We start from the raw sequence: 21,131 nt of genomic DNA, 5'->3' as shown, positions 1-21,131 counted from the left end.
TCAGAGAATCATTAGATCTTACTACAAAAGCCTGTATGCCACAAAATTGGAAAATGTAAAAGAAATGGACAGTTTGTTAGATAAGTACCATATACCAAAGTTAAACCAGGACCAGGTGAACAATCTAAATAGTTCTGTTAGTCGCGAAGAATTAGAAACTGTTATCAGAAACCTCCCTACCAAAAAGAGCCCAGGACCTGAATGGTTCAATGCAGAATTCTACCAGAACTTCCAAGAAGACCTAATACCTATACTCCTTAAGGTATTTCATAATATAGAAACAGAACAGTCATTGCCAAATTCCTTTTATGAAGCTACAATTACCCTGATACCTAAACCACACAAAGACTTAACCAAGAAAGACAATTACAGGCCAATCTCACTTATGAACATCGATGCAAAAAATCTCAATAAAATACTGGCAAACAGAATCCAAGAACACATTAGAAAAATTATCCACTATGATCAAGTAGGCTTCATCCCAGAGATGCAGGACTGGTTCAACATAAGAAAATCTATCAATGTAATCCATCATATAAATAAACTGAAGGATAAAAACCATATGATCATCTCATTAGATGCAGAAAAAGCATTTGACAAAATTCAGCACCCTTTTATCATAAAGGTCTTGGAGAGATTAGAGATACAGAGGTCATTCCTAAATATAATAAAAGCTATTTACAGCAAGCCGACAGCTAACATCAAATTAAATGGAGAGAAACTCAAGGCCATCCCACTAAATTCAGGAACACGACAAGGCTGTCCACTCTCTCCTTATCTCTTCAATATAGTGCTTGAAGTTCTAGCAATAGCAATAAGACAAAACAAGGGGATCAAGGGGATTAGAATTGGAAAGGAAGAAGTTAAACTTTCGTTATTTGCAGATGATATGATAGTGTACATAAGCGACCCGAAAAACTCCACCAAAGAACTCCTACAGCTGATAAACTCCTTTAGTATCGTGGCAGGTTACAAGATCAACTCCAAAAAATCAGTCGCCCTCCTATATACAAAGGATAAGGAAGCAGAGAAAGAAATCAGAGAAGCTTCACCTTTCACGATAGCCACAAATAGCATAAAATATCTTGGGGTAACTCTAACCAAGGAAGTGAAAGACCTATTTGACAAGAACTTTAAGTCTTTGAAGAAAGAAATTGAAGAGGATACCAGAAAATGGAAGGATCTCCCTTGCTCTTGGATGGGTAGGATCAACATAGTAAAAAATGGCAATACTACCAAAGGCAATCTATAGATTTAATGCAATCCCCTTAAAGATCCCATCAAAATTCTTCACAGATCTTGAGAGGACAATAATCAACGTTATATGGAAGAACAAGAAACCCAGGATAGCCAAAACAATCTTATACAATAAAAGAACTTCTGGAGGCATTACCATCCCTGACTTCAAACTCTATTACAGAGCTACAGTATTGAAAACAGCTTGGTATTGGAATAAAAATAGAGAAGTCGGCCAATGGAATCGAATAGAAGACCCAGATCTTAACCCACAAACCTATGAACACCTGATTGTTGATAAAGGAGCTAAAAGCACACAATGGAAGAAAGAAAGCATCTTCAACAAATGGTGCTGGCATAACTGGATGTCAACCTGTAGAAGAATGAAAGTAGATCCGTGTCTATCACCATGCACAAAACTCAAGTCCAAATGGATTAAAGACCTCAATATCAATCTGAACACACTGAACCTGTTAGAGGAGAAAGTGGGAAGTACTCTACAACATTTGGGCACAGGAGACCGCTTCCTACGTATAGCCCCAGCAGCACAGACATTAAGGGCAACATTGAATAAATGGGACCTCCTGAAGCTGAGCAGCTTCTGTAAAGCAAAGGACACAGTCTCTAAGACAAAAAGGCAGCCTACTGACTGGGAAAAGATCTTCACCAACCCCGCAACAGACAAAGGTCTGATCTCTAAAATATATAAGGAACTCAAGAGACTAGACTTTAAAATGCTAATGAACCCAATTAAAAAATGGGGTACTGAACTGAACAGAGAATTCTCAACAGAAGAAGTTCGAATGGCCAAAAGACACTTAAGGGCATGCTCAACCTCCTTAGCAATCAGGGAAATGCAAATCAAAACAACATTGAGATACCATCTTACACCTGTCAGAATGGCTAAAATCAAAAACACCAATGATAGCCTTTGCTGGAGAGGATGTGGAGTAAGGGGTACACTCATCCATTGCTGGTGGGAATGCAAAATTGTGCAACCACTTTGGAAAGCAGTGTGGACGTTTCTCAGAAAGTTCGGGATCCACCTACCCCAGGACCCAGCAATTCCACTATTGGGAATTTACCCAAGAGATGCCCAATCATATTACAAAAGCATCTGTTCAACTATGTTTATAGCAGCATTATTTGTAATAGCCAGATCCTGGAAACAACCTAGATGCCCTTCAGTGGAAGAATGGATGAAGAAACTGTGGAATATATACATATTAGAGTACTACTCGGCGGTAAAAAACAATGACATCTTGAATTTTGCATGCAAATGGAGGGAAATAGAAAACACCATCCTGAGTGAGGTAACCCAGGCCCAAACAGATGAACATGGGATGTACTCACTCATAATTGGGTTCTAGCCATAAATAAAGGACATCGAGCCTATAATTCGTAAAAAATCCTAGAGAAGCTATATAAGAAGGTGAACCCAAAGAAAAACATATAGTTATCCTCCTGGATACTGGAAGTAGACAAGATTGACGGACCAAAGATGGGAACATAGGGGTGGGGTGGGATGGGGGAAGGGGGATGGGGAGAGAAAAGTGTGAAGTGGAGGATGGGAAGAGCCTGGGGGAATAGGATGGTGGGGATATAGGAAGGGTGGATATGGGAACAAGGAATTATATATCTTAGTTAAGGGAGCCATTCTAGGGTTGGCAGAGACTTGACTCTAGAGGGGTTCCCAGGTGTCCAGGAAGACGCCCCCAGCTAGGTCCTTGGGCAGCTGAGGAGAGGGTGCCAGAAATGTCCAGATCCTATTGCCATACTCATGAATATCTTGCATATCACCATAGAACCTTCACCTGGCATTGGATGGAGAAAATGACAGAGCCCCACATAGGAGCACCGGACTGAGCTCCCAAGGTCCCGATGAGGAGCAAAAGGAGGGAGATCATGAGCAAGGAAGTCAGGACTGTGAGGAGTGCGTTTACCCATTGAGACGGTGGGACAGATCTAACGGGAGACCACCAAGTCCAGTTGGAATGGGACTGTTGGAACAGGGGACCAAACCAGACTCTCTGAATGTGGCTGACAGTGGAGGAAGACTGAGAAACCAAGGACAACGGCAATGAACATGAACTCTACAGCATGGACGGGCTCACTGTGAGCCTTGTCAGTTTGGTTGCTCACCTTCCTGGACTTAGGGGGAGCTGGGAGGACCTTGGACTTAACATAGTGAAGGGAATCCTGATGGCTCTTTGTCTTGGAGAGGGGTGGAGTGGGGGTATGGGTGGAAGGGAGGGGAGGGAAGGGGGAGGAGGAGGGAAGGAGATGGAAATCTTTAATAAAAACAAAAAATAAAAAAAAAAGAAAAGAAAAGGCACAGGCTAGCCGGGCGGTGGCGGCGCACGCCTTTAATCCCAGCACTCGGGAGGCAGAGGTAGGCGGATCTCTGAGTTTGAGGCCAGCCTGGTCTACAAGAGCTAGCTCCAGGACAGGCTCTAGAAACTACAGGGAAACCCAGTCTCGAAAAAAAAAAAACAAAAAAAAAGGCACAGGCTAAGAGATTTGATACGAAAACAGGATCCAACATTCTACTGTTTACAAGAAACACACCTCAACCACAAAGACAGACATCTACTCAGAGTAAAGGGTTGAGAAAGGTTTATCAAGCAAATGGTCCTAAGAAACAAGTAGGTGTGGCTATACTAATATCTAACAAAGTTGACTTCAAACTAAAATCAATCATATACTCATAACAGGAACAATCCATCAGGATGAAGTCTCAATCCTGAATATCTATGCCCCTAATATAAAAGCTCCCACTTATATAAAAGAAACATTACTAGAACTCAAGGTAGCCATCAAACCACACGCACTAATAGTAGGAGACTTCAACACTCCTCTCTCACCAATGGACAGGACAATCAGACAGAAACCTAACAGAGAAATAAGAGAATTGATGGAGGTAATGAATCAAATGGACTTAATAGACATCTATAGAACATTCCACCCAAATAGGAAAGAATATACCTTCTTCTCTGCAGCTCATGGAACCTTCTCAAAAATTGACCACATACTCAGTAACAAAGCAAACTTCCACAGTTACAAAAAAAATATTAGTAACCACCTGTGTCTTATCAGATCATCATGGAATAAAGTTAGAATTTAATAATAATTCTACCCCCAGAAAGCCTACAAACTCTTGGAAATTGAACAGTTAACTACTGAAAAACCCCTGGGTCAGGGAAGAAATAAAGAAAGAAATTAAAGTCTTCCTTGAATTTAATGAAAATAAAGACACAACATACCCAAACTTATGGGGCACTATTAAAGCAGTGCTAAGAGGAAAGTTCATAGCTCTAAGTGCCCACATTAAGAAAACAGAGAAAGCACACATTAGAGACTTAACAGCACACCTGAAAGCTCTAGAAAAAAAAAGAAGAAGATGCACACAGGAGGAGTAGAAGACAGGAAATAATCAAACTAAGAGCTGAAATCAACAAAATAGAAACACAGAAAACAATCCAAAGAATCAATGAAACAAAGAGCTGGTTCTTTGAGAAAGTCAACAAGATTGACAAACCTCTATCCAAATCAATAAAAAGGCAGAGAGAGAACATGCAAATTAACAAGATCAGAAATGAAAATGGGGACATAACAATGGACACTGAGGAAATCCAGAGAATCATTAGGTCTTACTACAAAAGCTTATATGCCACAAAGTTGGAATATGTAAAAGAAATGGACTTCTTTTTAGATAAGTACCACTTACCAAAATTAAATCAAGACAAGGTGAACAATTAAAATAGACCTATAAGGTGTGAGGAAATAGAAGCTGTCATAAAAAAAACTCCCAACCAAAAAAAGCCCAGGACCTGATGGTTTTAATGCAGAATTTTATCAGAACTTCCAGGAAGAGCTGATACGCATTCTCCTTAATGTGTTTCACATAATAAAATCAGAAGAGTCATTGCCAAACTCTTTTTATGAAGCTACAGTCACCCTGATACCAAAACCACACAAAGACCCAACCAAGAAAGAGAATTACAGAGTAATCTCACTCATGAACATCGATGCAAAAATTCTCAATAAAATTCTGGCAAACAGAGTTCAAGAACACATTTTAAAAAATAACCATTACGATCAAGTAGGCTTCCTCCCTGAGATGCAGGGTTGGTTCAACATATGCAAATCTATCAATGTAATCCATCATATAAATAAAATGAAAGAGAAAACCATATGATCATTTCATTAGATGTGGAAAAAGCATTTGACAAAATTCAACACCCCTTTATGATAAAGGTTTTGGAGAGGTTAGGGATACAAGGATCATACCTAAATATAATAAAAGCAATATATAGCAAGCCAACAGCTAATATCAAATTAAATGGAGAGGAACTCAAAGCCTTTCCACTAAATTCAGGAACAAGACAAGGCTGTCCAATCTCACCATATCTCTTCAACATAGTTCTTGAAGTTCTAGCTATAGCAATAAGACAACATCAGGAGATCAAGGGGATTCGAATCAGAAAGGAAGAAGTCAAACTTTCGTTATGATATAACTTTGCAGATGATATGATAGTGTACATTAGTGACCCCCAAACCTCTACCAAAAAATTCCTACAGCTGATAAATACCTTCAGTGAAGTGGCAGGCTACAAGATCAACTCAAAAAAAAAAAAAAAAAACAGTTGCCCTGCTATACACAAAGGATAGAGAAGCAGAGAGGGAAATCAGAGAAACTTCGCCTTTTACGATAGCCACAAATAGCATAAAGTATCTTGGGGTAACTCTAACCAAGGAAGTAAAAGATCTATTTGACAAGAACTTTAAGGCATTGAAGAAAGAAACTGAAGAGGACACTAGAAAATGGAAAGACCTCCCATGCTCTTGGATGGGTAGGATCAACATAGTAAAAATGGCAATTCTACCAAAGACAATCTATAAGTTCAACGCAATCCCCATTAAAATCCCAACAAAATTCTTCACAGACCTTGAGAGAACAATAATCAACTTTATTTGGAAAAACAAAAAACCCAGGATAGCCAAAACAATCTTATACAAAAAGGAACTTCTGGAGGCATTACCATCCCTGACTTCAAACTCTATTACAGAGCTACAGTATTGAAAATAGCTTGGTATTGGCATAAAAACAGAGAAGTCAACCAATGGAATCGAATAGAAGACCCAGATATTAACCCATGATGTGGGAGGGTCTTCTGTTTGAGTTGATTTCATTTGTTAATACAGAAACTGCCTGGCTCATTTGATTGGCCAGCCCTTAGGTGGGCAGAGTAGAGAGAACAGAATGCTGGGAAGGGAAGTTAATAAATTGCCATGCCTCGCCTCTCTGGGACAGACCGCCATGCCTCTCCTCAGGGAGACAGTCGCCATGAAGCCAGCCACCAGGACAGACGTGCTGAATCTTTCCTGGTAAGACACCACTTTGTGGTGTTACACAGATTATTCGATATGGGTTAGTCAAGATGTGAGTAAAGAGGCTGAAAATAATGGGCCAGGCAGTGTTTAAAAGAATACAATTTGTGTGTTGTTATTTCGGGGCATAACTTAGCCGGTAGCCGGGAGCTGGGTATCAGGAAGCCGGCCCACAGCTCATTCACTACAAACCCACAAACCTATGAACACCTGATTTTTGACAAAGGAGCTAAAATTATACAATGGAAGAAAGAAAGCATCTTCAACAAATGGTGCTGGCAGAACTGGATGTCAACCTGTAGAAGAATGAAAATAGATCCATATCTATCACCATACACAAAACTCAAGTCCAAATGGATTAAAGACCTCAATATCAATCTGAACACACTGAACCTGATAGAAGAGAAAGTGGTAAATAGTCTACAACATATGGGCACAGGAGACCACTTCCCACGTATAATCCCAGTAGACAATAAGGACAACACTGAATAAATGGGACCTCCTAAAACTGAGAACCTTCTGTAAAGCAAAGGACACTGTCATTAAGACAAAAAGGCAACCTACTGATTGGGAGAAGATCTTCACCAACCCCACAACAGACAAAGGTCTGATCTCCAAAATATATAAAGAACTCAAGAAACTAGGCTTTAAAATGCTAATTAACCCAATTAAAAATGGGGTACTGATATGAACATATAATTCTCAACTGAAGAAGTTCAAATGGCCAAAAGACAATTAAGGTCATGCTCAACCTCCTTAGTGATCAGGGAAATGCAAATCAAAACAACTTTGAGATACTATCTTACACTTGTCAGAATGGCTAAAATCAAAAATACCAATGATAGCCTTTGCTGGAGAGGATGTGGAGTTAGGGGAAACACTCATCCATTGCTGGTGGGAATACAAACTTGTGCAACCACTTTGGAAAGCAGTGTGGCGGTTGATCAGGAAATTCGGGATCAACCTACCCCAGAATCCTGCAATACCACTCCTGGGAATATACCCAAGAGATGCCCTATCATACTACAAAAGCATTTGTTCAACTATGTTCATAGCAGCATTATTTGTAATAGCCAGAACCTGGAAACAACCTAGATGCCCCTCAATGGAAGAATGGATAAAGAAAGTGTGGAATATATACGCATTAGAGTACTATTCAGCAGTAAAAAAACAATGACATCTTGAATTTTGCATGTATATGGATGGAAATAGAGAACACTATCCTGAGTGAGGTAACCCAGACCCAAAAAGATGAATATGGTAAGTTCTCACTCAGTGGATTCTAGCCATAAATGAAGGACATTGAGTCTATAATTCATGATCCTAGAGAAGCTAAATAGGAAGGTGAACCCCCAAAAAAAAACATGTAGTTATCCTCCTGGTTATTGGAAGTAGACAAGCTTTCCAGGCAAAAATGGAGAGCTTGGGGGTGGGGGTCAAATGGGGGTAAGGAGAGATGGGGAGAAAGAAGTGAGAAGGGGAGGATGGGGAGAACTTGGGGGAATGGGACAGTTGGGATGGAGAAGGAGTGGATATGGGAGCAGGGAAGTATATATCTCAATTAAGGGAGCCACTTGAGGGTTGGCAAGAGACTGGACTCTAGAGAGGTTGCCAGGTATCCAAGGAGATGTCCCCAGCTTGTTCCTTGAGCAGCAGAGGAGAGAGCACCTGAACTGACCCTATCCTATAGCCACACTGATGAATTTCTTGTATACCACCATAGAACCTTCATCTGGCGATGAATGGAGATAGAGACAGAGACCCACAATGGAGCACTGGACTGAGCTCCCAAGGTCCAAATGAGGAGCAGAAGGAGAGAGAATATGAGCAAGGAAGTCAGGTCCGTAAGGGGTGCGCCCACCCACTGTGACTGTGGGGCCAATCTAATGGGAACTCACCAAGGCCAGCTGGACTGGGTCTGATGGAGCACGTGATCAAACAGAACTCTGTACGTGGCTTACATGGATGGCTAACTGAGAAGCCAAGGACAATGGCACTGGGTTTTGATTCTACTTCATATACTGGCTTTGTGGGAACCTAGTCTGTTTGGATGCCCACCTTCCTAGATCTGGATGGAGGGGGGAGGACCTTGGACTTCCCACAGGACAGGGAACCCTGACTGCTCTTTGGGCTGGAGAGGGAAGGGAAAGGGGGATGGGGGGAGGGGAGGGAAATGGGAGGAGGGGAAGAGGTGAAAATTTGTAACAATAATAATAATAATAATAATAATAATAATAATAATAATAATACTTTTCCTAGAGTTTAGGATAGCTAGATGCTACCCTAAATTTACCTTTAAATTAAGAGAGAGAGGGGGGGGGGAGTTGGGTGGGTGGGGATATCGGGAGGATCTAGGAGGATCATGGGAAGGGTAAACTATTATTACAACATTTGGTATGAAAATTGGTTAAGCCACAGAGAAACCCTGTCTCGAAAAAAACCAAAAAAAAAAAAGAATTTATAAAGAACTACCTCATACAGGCTGAAAAGAAAGACAAAGCAGAGAAGAATGCCTCCATTGTACAACCTTGGATACAACTTTATGCTTTTATTGAGGATAGATACTGGTCCCACTGCTAGGGGTCACACAAACAAACTAGGCTACAAAAATGTTGCCCACATATAGAGGGCCTTGTTCAGTTCCATGCGGGATCCCCAGTTGTCAGTCCAGAACCCATAAGTTCCTGCAAGTTCATGTCAACTGTCTCTGTGGGTTTCCCCATCATGATCTTGACACTCCCCTCCATCCACCCCACACCTTGCTCGAATAATCCCTTCTCCCTCTCTTTGACTGGACTCCAGTAGCTAGCTCCTCCTGGTGCTTGGCTGTGGATCTCTGCATCTGCTTCCATCAGTTACTGGATGAAGATTCATGATGATAGGGTGTTTACAGGGCAAGGTCATTTTTGGCACCCTCTCCACTATTGCTAGGGTCCTAGCTGGGGTCATTTTTGTAGTTTCCTGGGAATTTCCCCAGCATCAGGTTTCTCCCTAGTCCTATAATGTCTCCATCTATCAAGATATCTCTTTCCTTTCTGAAGCCCAGTCTATATGGTGGGATGCCTTGCTCAGCCTTGATGCAGGGGAGGAGGCCTTGGTCCTGTCTCAAGTGAATGTGCCAGGTTTTGTTGACTCCCCATGGGAGGCCTTACCCTTCCAGAGAAGTGGATGGGGTGGTTTGGGGGGAGGTGAGAAAGAGGAGGAGAAGGAAGGAGGAGCTGTGGTTTTATGTAAAATAAAAATAAAATACCAAAAATATGCTTTCTTAAATTTCTTAAATTTAAGAAATTTCTTAAATTTCTTAAATCCTTTGGGAGGATTTCTGGATAGAAAAAAAAATGACAGTCTTTCCACTTTTAATTCTTGAAACCATGCTTTATTGTTGTTGCTGCTGTTTAGTTTAGGTTGTGTTGTTGTTTTGAGTGTGTGTGTGTGTGTGTGTGTGTGTGTACACTATTGCAGGTGTCAGGGTGATGTGCACACTTGTAGAGGTCAGAGAACAACTTTCAAGAGTTGGTTCTACCTGAAATCAGGTCATCAGCCCTGGCAGCAGAGTCCCTTTCCCCTCTAAGCCCTTCCCCCAGCCCACACTTGACCTCAACAGCTAAAACTAGGCTGAGTAAATGAAGTCCAGAGCAGGTGCTCCACGGGGAAATATCCTACTATTTCCCGCTCAGGCCTGTGATTCCTGTGGCCACTACATATTATATACTAGGAACTGAGGATGAAGGAGTGTAGGGTAAAAGGGCCAGCCAAAGAAACACACCCTGACCCTGAAACTAGAGCCAAAGAAACACACTCTGCCCTTGAACAACTCAGCACCAAAACCAACCAATCCATAAACACAAAACCAACCAATGCCTGAACACTAAATCCAGTCCATTTCTGAGCTTGTCTAAGATCAGGGTTTGAAATCCAACCAATTTCCACCCTGAAAATCTTCACCCTGGAAAACTTCACCCTTAAGAAGTCCTAGATAAATCCTGTACCTGCTCAGTTGGGACCTGCCTTTTTCTACCCTGGCAGAAGCAGCCACTCTCCTGAATTCTTCCCTCCTAATAAATCTCTTGAATGAGGTCTGGATGACACCTTTCTTTGCTGGAATAAAGTAAAGCAGAGAAGTGACAACCTTCCTCAGAGCTGGAGCAGAACAGAGCAGTACTGCACCACGTTTGCTGGGGAAACCTTCCCCTATCTGGAACAGAGTTGTTACACTCCTGGGGACCTGCGCAGAACTATAACAACTTGGCTGGGGAAACCCTCCCCTGCCAGAGCAGAGCTGTTACACTGGGGAATCTTTCCCTGGAGCAGAGCTGTAAGCTGCTAGGCTTATGATGACTTTGTAGTATTCCTTGACTCCCGACTGCCAGGATCCCTTTCCATCTGAGCTGTAACACTTACAGAGAGAACATGCAATATTTGTCTTTCTTGGTCTGGGTTACCTCGCTCAACATAATCTTTTCTAGTTCTATCCATTTACTTGCAGTTTTCATAATTTCATTTTTCTTTATAGCTGAATAGTATTCCAATAGTGTATATGTACCACATTTTCATTATCCATGCATTGGTTGAAGGACATTTAGGCTGTCTCCATCCACTTCCTAGCTATTGTGGAAAAGGCATGAATGGACATTGTTGAGCAATTTATCTGTATATTGGGATGTGGAGTCCTTTGGACATGTGCCAAGGAGTGGTATAGCTGGATCATATTTATTTTTAGTATTTTGATGATTCTCCATATTAATTTCTAGAATGGTTGCACCAGTTTGCAATCTCATTAACAGTGACTGAGGGTTCCTTTTCCCCATATCCCTTCTAACATTTGTTGTTCATTGTTTTGCTGATCTTTGCCATTCTGACTGGCAAAATATGAGTTTTAACTTGTACTTCCCTAATTGCTAACAATAATAAACACTTCTGACACTTAGCCATTTTATTTCTTCCTAGATTGTGGGGAGCTCACCCCCAATGGATACATCTGCATTACAGTTCCTGCACCTATAGCTCAAAGAACTATGAGATGGGGAGTAAAAAGATTCTAAAGGCAAGAATATAAGGAAGTCTGCTGTGACATTGCCTTGCCTAGAAATGGCTGCATAAACAACACCTGACCCATGATAATATCAATAGACATGCTTATTCAGTAGTGGGGAAATCTCCTGAGGTCTCACTCCTAGACAAAGAACTACAGGCCATGAATGACTCCTGAGTCAGGGAGACTTAGTCATTCCCAGGGATGAGTCCCCCAGTTGATTATCCAATACCAACTGGTCAACCCTGAAACCACATACACACAAACAGTAAAACCAGACTGAGGAGGGTATATGTATACGTGTGTGTGTATGTGTGTGTATGTGTGCATGAACTAATAATAATCAAAGAAAAAGAGGCTAATCTAAATATCTAAATTAAGAATCAGTTTTTAATTGAATTAAGGGTGAAAATGCACTAGTCGCAGCTGATGTGAACAAAGCTAAATGTGACTACCTGTCACCATGTTGACAAAGCTATACCATCAAACCAAAAGAGACAAAGAAGTGCTCTACGTAATCATAGCATTATACCATGAATCACCACCTTTGGACCACCAGATATTCTATCTTAAGTAAAATGCTTTAAGGCAATTAGCCTATTTGTAAAGCAACCTGGATCATGGGTCATTTATCTAAAGACAACTATAAGATCAAAATGGGCACCCAAAATATATGGTATAGTTCTTATTTTCCTGTGGACTGTTGTTCTAACTTCACTTCTGTTACTTTGATAAATACCATAATCAAAAACAAGGGAAGAAAGGGGTTGTTTAAGCTTACAGGTTACAGTTTAGCACTGAGTTAAGCACAAACTGTGAAGGAGCACTGCTTTCCGCCTCACGTACAGGCTCAGGCTTACCTAACTATCATATACTTTCCACGGAATGATTCACATGGTGGTTTAAATGAGAATGCCTACCGCCATATGCTCATATGTTTGAGTACATGGCACCCAGTTGGTGGAACTCTTTTGGAAGGATTAGGAGGTATGACCTTGTTGGGGGAAGTATATATGTTGGGGTGGGTTTTGAGGTTTCAAAAGCCAATGCCATTCCACAGCTAACTTTCTCTGCATTATGGTTATGGATCATATGTGAGCTCTCAGCTACTGATCCAGCACTATGCCTGCCTGCCTGCTGTCATGGTCTGACATGATGGTCATAGACTCACCTTTGAAAACTGTAAGCCCCCAGTGAACTCTTTCTTCTGTAAGTTGTCTTGGTAATGGTGGATTTTTTTACGACAACAGAATAGTAATTAAAACAGAAATTGGTACTGACATATAGTAATGCTCTCTGAAGAGCCTTACATGCTCTCTCATGACTACCATGATGGTAATGTTGCTCATTACTAGTAGCATATGTAAAGGTTGACGCTAAGTGATCAGAAGCTGAGATTAAATCATTATACTTGGTTGTTCTAGAATCAAAATTCATTCTTAAATACAAAAGGGCAGGTTTAATTAATCAAGAGTTCCTAATTTTAAAAATAAAATAAAAACTCAGAAGAGGTTCTGCTGGTGAGACAGCTAAGTGAATGAAAGCCCTTGTTGTCAAGCTGGTGACCTGAGTTCAATCTCTGGGGCCTACATGGCAGAAGGAGAGAATGAAGCAGAAAGTTGTCCTCTAAACTCCACTCGTGTACCACACACACACACTAAATTAATATAATTTTTCTGAAGAACCACAATATATTTCTTATCAAATTGCAAACTAAATCCAGAAAACAAGCAACAAATTAGATAACCACCCAGAAAACATGGTAAAATGTTATGTTTAACACATGACCACTATGCCCAAAGAACATAAAGAAGAAATTTATTTTACTTTATTTTTCTTCACTAACACATAGCTAGTTAGAAAGAAATTGGGAGAAATACATCTCAAGATCAAGTAGATGTGATACACATTTCATAATCCTGTGACTTCTATACTGTGTGTACTGCAACATCTCCAAGATTTAAAAAAAAAAGACTTTAAAGAAAAACAGTGATTCCTTTGTGAGTCTCCACCAACTCCAGACCCAAGCTCTTCCAGGGATATTATGGCCACCATAATTGGCAGGAACCCATCTGGCGTCTCTAGGGTAACCCTGGACTAGCTACTGCTGTCTATCCTGGCCTGCCCTCTCAGCCCATCTCTATTCCCTTGGGACACACCACCACATGTGGAACTGACCCATATTTCTGCCAGTGCTGATTCCCATGGAGCCAGGCCACAAAATCTACTTAAGACACCTCCAGTCAGTCAATTTCCCCCACCACTAGCATAACACCCACCTCGTTAACTATGCTTATCGGGGACTGCTGGGAGTCTGAACCCTCAAAACCTAGTGTGGCCCCTGAAACTGAAAACCAAACATCATTCTTCTGGTCCACATCCTGACAAGACTGTGGTAACAGCAATCAAAGAACTAAACACATGTAACAATGTTGAGACCAGTAATCCACACAAGGAACTACTACAAACATTGTAACTCCAATGGTCTATATCACAAAAACACGGTATTTCCTGAACAAAATCATAGAAGAAAACTTCCCAAATCTAAAGAAAGACAACAACAGACATGCTAAGGGAGATGAGGGACCTTCACAAGGACTCAACCCTACACAAAGAATTACAGGCAACTAAACAACACGAGGATCAGAAGAAATAGTCTTTCTCAGGGAAGAGCACACAAACTGGTGATCCAGCACAAAATAGTCAGGTCTGACATATATACAAAGGACATTATACAGACTGAACAGGGCATGCTTACTTTTTTTTGAAATATATATGGATATACATATCTGTATGTAACAATAATTAATGAGAAAAGAGACCATGAATTTGAAAGAGAGCAAGGAGGATTATATGGGGGGCAGCTAGAAGGAGGAAAGGGAGCACATGCCTGGTGCTGCAAACCTAGCCAAGAACCCAAAGATGGAAATATGAGAACATACTACTACCGTGTTCCTAAATGGATATAGTGCCCATCTATCTTCTGAATACTTATCTTTATACCCATAGATCATTGCGACTCTCATTCCCTCATCAGGGTGGCTTCTTTTTGAAGATTCTACTAGAGAGATCTACAGCTGGTCAAAATGCAGAGGGTAAGTGGCCATGGGATACCCCGTCCCATGAGAGACATCTATAACACAACTCTTACACCTAAGGCTCAGGGAACGTGACAGATGAGCAGGGAAACAGATGTTAAGGGCCTGAGGAGCAGATGATTGCTACAAGACAGTGTCTGCTGGACAGGACAGGGATGCTGGGTCCATGAACTCTCAACAAGACCTGCAAAGGCCACAGCAAGTAGATGCCAACAGGGATGGAGAAAGTTTCTCAAAGTCTACCCTAGATTATAAACTGCAGGATTTTGATGGGTGTGAAGGAAGGAGAGCCAGCTGTCTTCAGGGATTAGCTCCCAATTCTAAATAGTCAACCCTAAACAAATGCTAATGCACATAAAACTAATTGGACTCAGTAGACTATACTATATATTAATATTCATATTCATTAACATATAATTATATACTATTAACATAAATTTATGTATAATATGCAGTCATATATTGTATATATTAATATATAGTAATTGTTATATCAATATTTAATGTGATATTTATAATTAATAAAATATAATTATATTTATTGCATTATATATAACTATATTATAATATATTTTATGTATTAAATGTAATATTTATATTATGTATTACTAGTTTATTATTATATTAATATTGTATGTTATATTATGTTAAAATTAATAAATATAATATTTTATGTTGTGTAATATAAATATTATATTTATGCATAAATATGTATGTAATGTATAAACATTATAAAATTATATAATATAATCATTATACTATAATTAAAGATAAATGCAATTAAGGATTATAAGAATTAATGTATATGTATTAATATATGTAATATATTAATATATAATTCTAAAATAGGGCATGAATTTGGGAAGATGTGAGAGTGGGGATATAAGAGGACTTGGAGAAAGGAGAGGGAAGGACAAAAATTATGTAATACTGAGTAGTCATGTATCAAATTCTCAACCCCAATAAAACTCACTGGGTAAACAAAAATATAAAATAATACGACATAAGAAGAAAAGGAGGATGTGCTGGACAGTTTTATGTCAACTTGACACAAACTAAAGTCATCAGAGAGGAAGGAATCTCAAATAAGAAAATGCCTGCATAATACCAGGATGTAGGCAGGCCTGTAGGGCATTTTCCTAATTAGTGATTGATGGGGAGGGGCCACTTCAATTGTGGGTGGTGCCACCCTGGGCTGGTGCTCCTGAGTGTAATAAGATGAGCCGAGCAAGTCATGAGGAGCAAGCCAGTAGGCAGCACTCTTCCATGGCCTCTGTATCATGGTGTTTTATCACAGCAATAGTAACCCTAATGAAAACAGAGGACTAGGAAAAGGAAAAGAATTAGCAGGAGGCAGAACAGAGAAGGTAATGGGGTTTGGGGGAGCAGGGTGTGTAAATTCAAAATACATTTTGTGTGTGTGTGTGTGTGTGTATGTGTGTGTAAGAAAATGTCATAATGAAGCCTATTATTACATATCATTAACATATGCGAGTTAAAAAAAGAAAAGTACTGCTTACTTTCCCAATGAGTACTAAATAACAGGCTTAAGTGAACCTATTAGGAAACCAAACTCTAGAGGTTTTGTTGCTACTACATAACTATAATTTTGCTACTGTTATGAATCATAATGTATCTGATATGCAATATATCTGGTATGGGACCACTGTGAAAGGGTAGTTTGACCCCAAAATAGGTTGTAACCCAGAGATTAAGAACCATTATTCTAAGCTGGGCATGGTGACACATGCCTTTAATCCCAGAACTTGGGAGGCACAGAATGGTTTATCTTTATGAGTTTAAAGCCAGCCTGATCTACAGAGTGAGTTCCAGGACAGCCAGGGATACACAGAGAAACCCTGTCTTAAAAATCTTGAAATCAAAACAGAAAGAAAGAAGAAAAACAAAGAACTTCTTGCTGCTCTACAAATTAGGCAATGAATTTTATATATTAATTTTAAATCCTTCTAAGGAAGACAATAATATTCTTTCTTAATTTTCTTATATACTATTTTCTGTCTCTACTGGTACTGCTAGTTTTATGGGTTGTCAACAGTATTCTCAGAAAGCAGATAGTAACATGAACTTGGCATCAGAATTAAACCCAGATTCTGGTGCTACCATTCATATAACTGGCTACCGAAGCCTTGGAGAACAGTCTCTTTCCTTACACCACCCTTTCCTTCATTTTTTCTTGTAAGACTATTATGTATAAGCATGTTGTGGGCATGTGATCTAAATAGCTGGACTAACACTCAAAACCTGATTTACCATGGACTCAATCACCCTAAAACTCAATCAACTATTTATTAAAACTGGATTTATGTAATAAATCTGGAGTTACCCTACTTTCAAATATGCTCCATTACCTGTATTGTGTCTTGCAATATATCCAAGTGCCCAGGCTGCAGCCTCCTTGACTCCAGGGTCAAAGTCCTCCAAGCATATCACCAGTGTGTCCAGAGCTCCACAGTCGACTATGGCCTGGGCCAGCTGCGGGGAATGTTTACCAACTGCTCTCAGCACAAAGGCAGCTGCTTTCTTGTAGAAACGCTATCAGGCAAGACAGCAGAACAGATTAAAAACAGCTTTAGAATTAAAGAAAACTTAAACTTAAAAGATATGGAATACAAAAGACAAAACAAACTGAAAAATCATTTTGATGCTTTGAAATTCCCCCATTGCTCTTCTTTGGTAAACTAAAAATACAATATGTTTATAATTACATTTTCAAATGCCTTACACTTACGCATGCATTTGAAAATTGTAAAAATCAAATATAAACATGAGTTTTTCATAATTTCACAAAGTAATGAGATTTCATGATACTGATGATATTATTTAGCTCATACAAACACTTAGATTGTTCAAATATGTCACTGTATGTTGGAGACCAAGGAACTATACAACATACGGCGATTTATAATTCAGATGTCAACCCATCAGATGAGAGACTCTGATGGAGGGTAACCTGTCTTGGCAAGACCTGCAGGACCATCGACTCTGAAAACTGTTGCTCACATTTGGTAAGACAGTTTGGTGTCTCCCCAATACCTGCATTGTAGTGTGTAATCTCATGTGATGTACATATGTAATCTCATGATTACTTCTCAACCTTATGGGCACATATATCTGTGAGTGTTCATAAAGATGACTTTTTATTTATTTATATAATATTGATAAAAAGAAAATATACTTGGACATGCTTCAAAACTGGATCTATTTGTCCCACGAGGCTGTAGACACTTAAAAGCCTGCTTTGTTCTTTTGCTCAGACTAACTACACATGATTAGCTCACTTTCACCTCAGAGCAAGTTCAAACTAGACTAAAGGATTTTTGCAAATAGATCATGAGTTTAAAACTTTACAGTTATGCACAAGGTCAGAATCACGGGTGTCCAACCAAGGTCACTACACAAAGCACCCTAAGAGAAGCATGCCAATTCTTCGCTTGCCAGTCTACTGACAACAGACCTATGTCTCAAAGTTTATCACTGGAAACTGTGTCCTCCTCCCTGTCTGGTCACAGTCTTACTCCTGAAGCCATGACATCCTTGTGTTGCCGTGGTAAATGGCTCAGCTCCTTATTCGCTTACCCTAGGAATGTGCTTTTGAGCAATGAGAGGTAACTTTTAGAGTTTTTTATTATCACTCCAAGCCTCCTATAGAAGAGAAAAGTTTGGAGGCTAAAAAGACAAGAAGCTAGGAAGAATTATAATTAGGACAGGAAATTAGAATAGAGGCAGAAGAATTAAGACTCTTGTTCAGAAGAGCACATGTGTGCAAGAGTTCATTCACCCTCAGTTACCCTAAGAAATAAATAAGTTCCTTTCACTTGCTGGAGCATCCAATCTGAACCCTGAAGAGGACCTTGGAGCTGGACCCCAAAAGGCTGTCGATAACTGTGCTTTCTGTCAGCTAATTCATTCTTTTACTTGTCTTCAGTCTGTAATCATGGCAGGACTTTCATGACCTCTATTAATTTTTCTTGTATCCCAAGTTATCATGAAATAACAATGTTTTAGGATGTCCTGAGCAGTCACCACATAAACATAAAGGTAAAATAGTCATATATTTTCATTTTCTCCTGGTAAACTAAACAGTACAATATAAGTTATTTGACCCTTCTAGAAAAGTGTTTTCTGGACACAGCAATGCAGTTGCATATATGAACTTATGAGTGTGAAGGTTGTTGTGCCCACAGACCTCCAGGGAAACCAGAAATATTAAGCACACATGATTGTCCTCTCAAAGGAAAGGACATACAACCTTATTTCCATTCAGAAGTCTGGGAATTGGAGGTGATTAACAGCCTGGTGATCTGCGTTATATGGAGGACCAGGCCATATCAAGCACCTATGACCAGGACTGTAGGTGGCGATTAGCTTAAATGACATCTATGCTATCTATCCTATGACTGATATTCTTCTCGTGCCATATCCTTCCCCAGGCCCTTAAGCTAAATACATGTATCCTATCTCTAGAACACACCTTGGAAGAAATGACACACACTTAGAGTTGAGTTTCAAGGTAAGCATGTCTCCTTGCAAACCGGGGATTGTATTACATCAGGAAACTTTTTTCCCAAATTGTACTGTGTTTAAATATGCTGCCAATAAAATCCCTGGCATCAGACGCTCCGTGAGATCTACTCTGACTAAGTTGTACTGGACAGTTTCCATTCTCACCTTCTTAAGGTTCAGTTCCCTGCCTGCCATGATGCCTGTAGGGACTCCTGCAACTGGCCCCCAGTGTGAGGCATACAACCTCAGGGGAAGGTATGAAAAGGTTTCTTTGAATAGATATAGAGATGCAGAAAGCTTGAGCCTCTCACTGAAAAGGATTTGAGACCTTAAGTGAGAGAGTGGGATCAGCCCGGATTCTCCTCAGTCCTTTCCAACAGAGCATTCTGTACCATTATCGAAATGTTTGTTAATATACACAAAACAAAGTAATTCGGAGCTATAGCTCTGCAACTTTATATACATAGGACCTAATGTAAAGAGAGTCCATGAAAGGGGAGATAAAATTTTAGTCAGTTATTTTTATAAACTGGAGAAAGGGAAAATATTTTTTCTGGACACGTCTTGGCAGTGTGGGCAGAATCAACTGCCGCCACTGGGCCTGCAGGCCAGTCGCATACTTTGGGGGCTCGCCGTCCTGCGTGATCAAACTGGAACCCAAATCTCTGTGGTTGCTTGCTGCCTGTCGGCCTTTTCCACACCAGGCAGAGTGGCAGCACCTGAATTCCTAGGCACAGCAGGCAGGGCTCCACCACCAGCAGCATGAGCTAGCCTGGCTCCCCAGAGCTTAGCTTCTTGTCTGTTTGTTTAACTTTTGTTTATTTTTCATTTGCTTTCGCTCATATTGGCAACAACTCAATACACATTGATCGATGGTCTCTTGATGGAGAAAACATTCAAACAAGCCCAGTGAAACAGTGCGCCTAGGACACGGAGCACGTGTGCCAATGCTGGTTCAACTCCCTGGGGTATCGGTCATTCAGTATAGGGAAGGCATTGTCTCCTTCTCTTCCAACCAATGCGTAAATGAGAGCTTGACTATCATGGTAAATAAACTAAAGGAGCACATTTTTCAATTTCAGGCTATGTCAGATTGTATATGCTCTTACCTGCCTATCACCACTAAAAATTTTGACGTTGCTTTCTTGAGACTCTTACTTAAATTCTATAAGAAATGTAACACCTGAAGCAGAATGAGTTATCAGTCCATTAAATAAAGCTGTTGCTTAAGTGGTAACTCACAGAAATAATCTTTCTTATTAATTATAAATTATGCATGTCATAATTCCCCACATGTACCCATCTCTAATTATAAATGGAAGAGATAGAAATGGGAGGAAAGCTTCGTGTGTTCCTTCAGCTATGGTTTTTGCTCTAAAAGGGACTAAATTAAAAAGTAAATAAATCCAATCTTATTAAAACATGAAAGTAATACTGACCTGCTGGCACCTCCATCTCTAGAAAAGACTAGCAGGAAGACCAGAGGGAAGCCAGGAACAACCGTGGCTGTTATTGGTAAAGGCAGCACTTGGGAAACTTCTTAGTATTTCTGAGCCCTCTGCTTACTACGTCTTCCTTTATACTAAGGAGGCCACAGCAGGTCTCTAAGATATTTTTAATTAGTATGACTTTTATATGACAACAAATTCCCAAGGTTTAAAGATATAATGAAACAAAACTCAGGATAATAAAAACTGACTTGGAGATGTGTGTCTAACTACTCACATCTTTGCTAACAGTGTTCAAACCCAGGTTCTAAATTTTTAAATAAGAAACAACTTATGTTTAATAAATAAGGCATATTTAATAAATAAGTTCTGTAAATTCCTAAGGTCTATTCTCACTATCAG

General features: G+C 40.0%; 1 protein-coding gene across 4 annotated transcripts in view; it reads right to left on the bottom strand.

Annotated features, from left to right (window-relative positions):
• LOC119824649 (sperm-associated antigen 6) overlaps positions 1-21,131 on the bottom strand; it is a 141,694-nt gene that overhangs the window by 57,363 nt on the left and 63,200 nt on the right. For all 4 annotated transcript variants that reach the window (XM_038344955.1, XM_042055875.1, XM_038344956.1 and 1 more), the window contains one exon: positions 17,127-17,310. In XM_038344955.1, coding sequence (XP_038200883.1) covers positions 17,127-17,310 — 184 coding nt within the window. The remainder of the gene's footprint in view (positions 1-17,126; positions 17,311-21,131) is intronic.

This window comes from Arvicola amphibius, chromosome 10 (genome assembly GCF_903992535.2).
Source record: "Arvicola amphibius chromosome 10, mArvAmp1.2, whole genome shotgun sequence".
Classification (NCBI taxonomy): domain Eukaryota; kingdom Metazoa; phylum Chordata; class Mammalia; order Rodentia; family Cricetidae; genus Arvicola; species Arvicola amphibius.
Note: the sequence above shows the minus strand (reverse complement) of the source record. Positions and strands in the feature narration are given on the sequence as shown.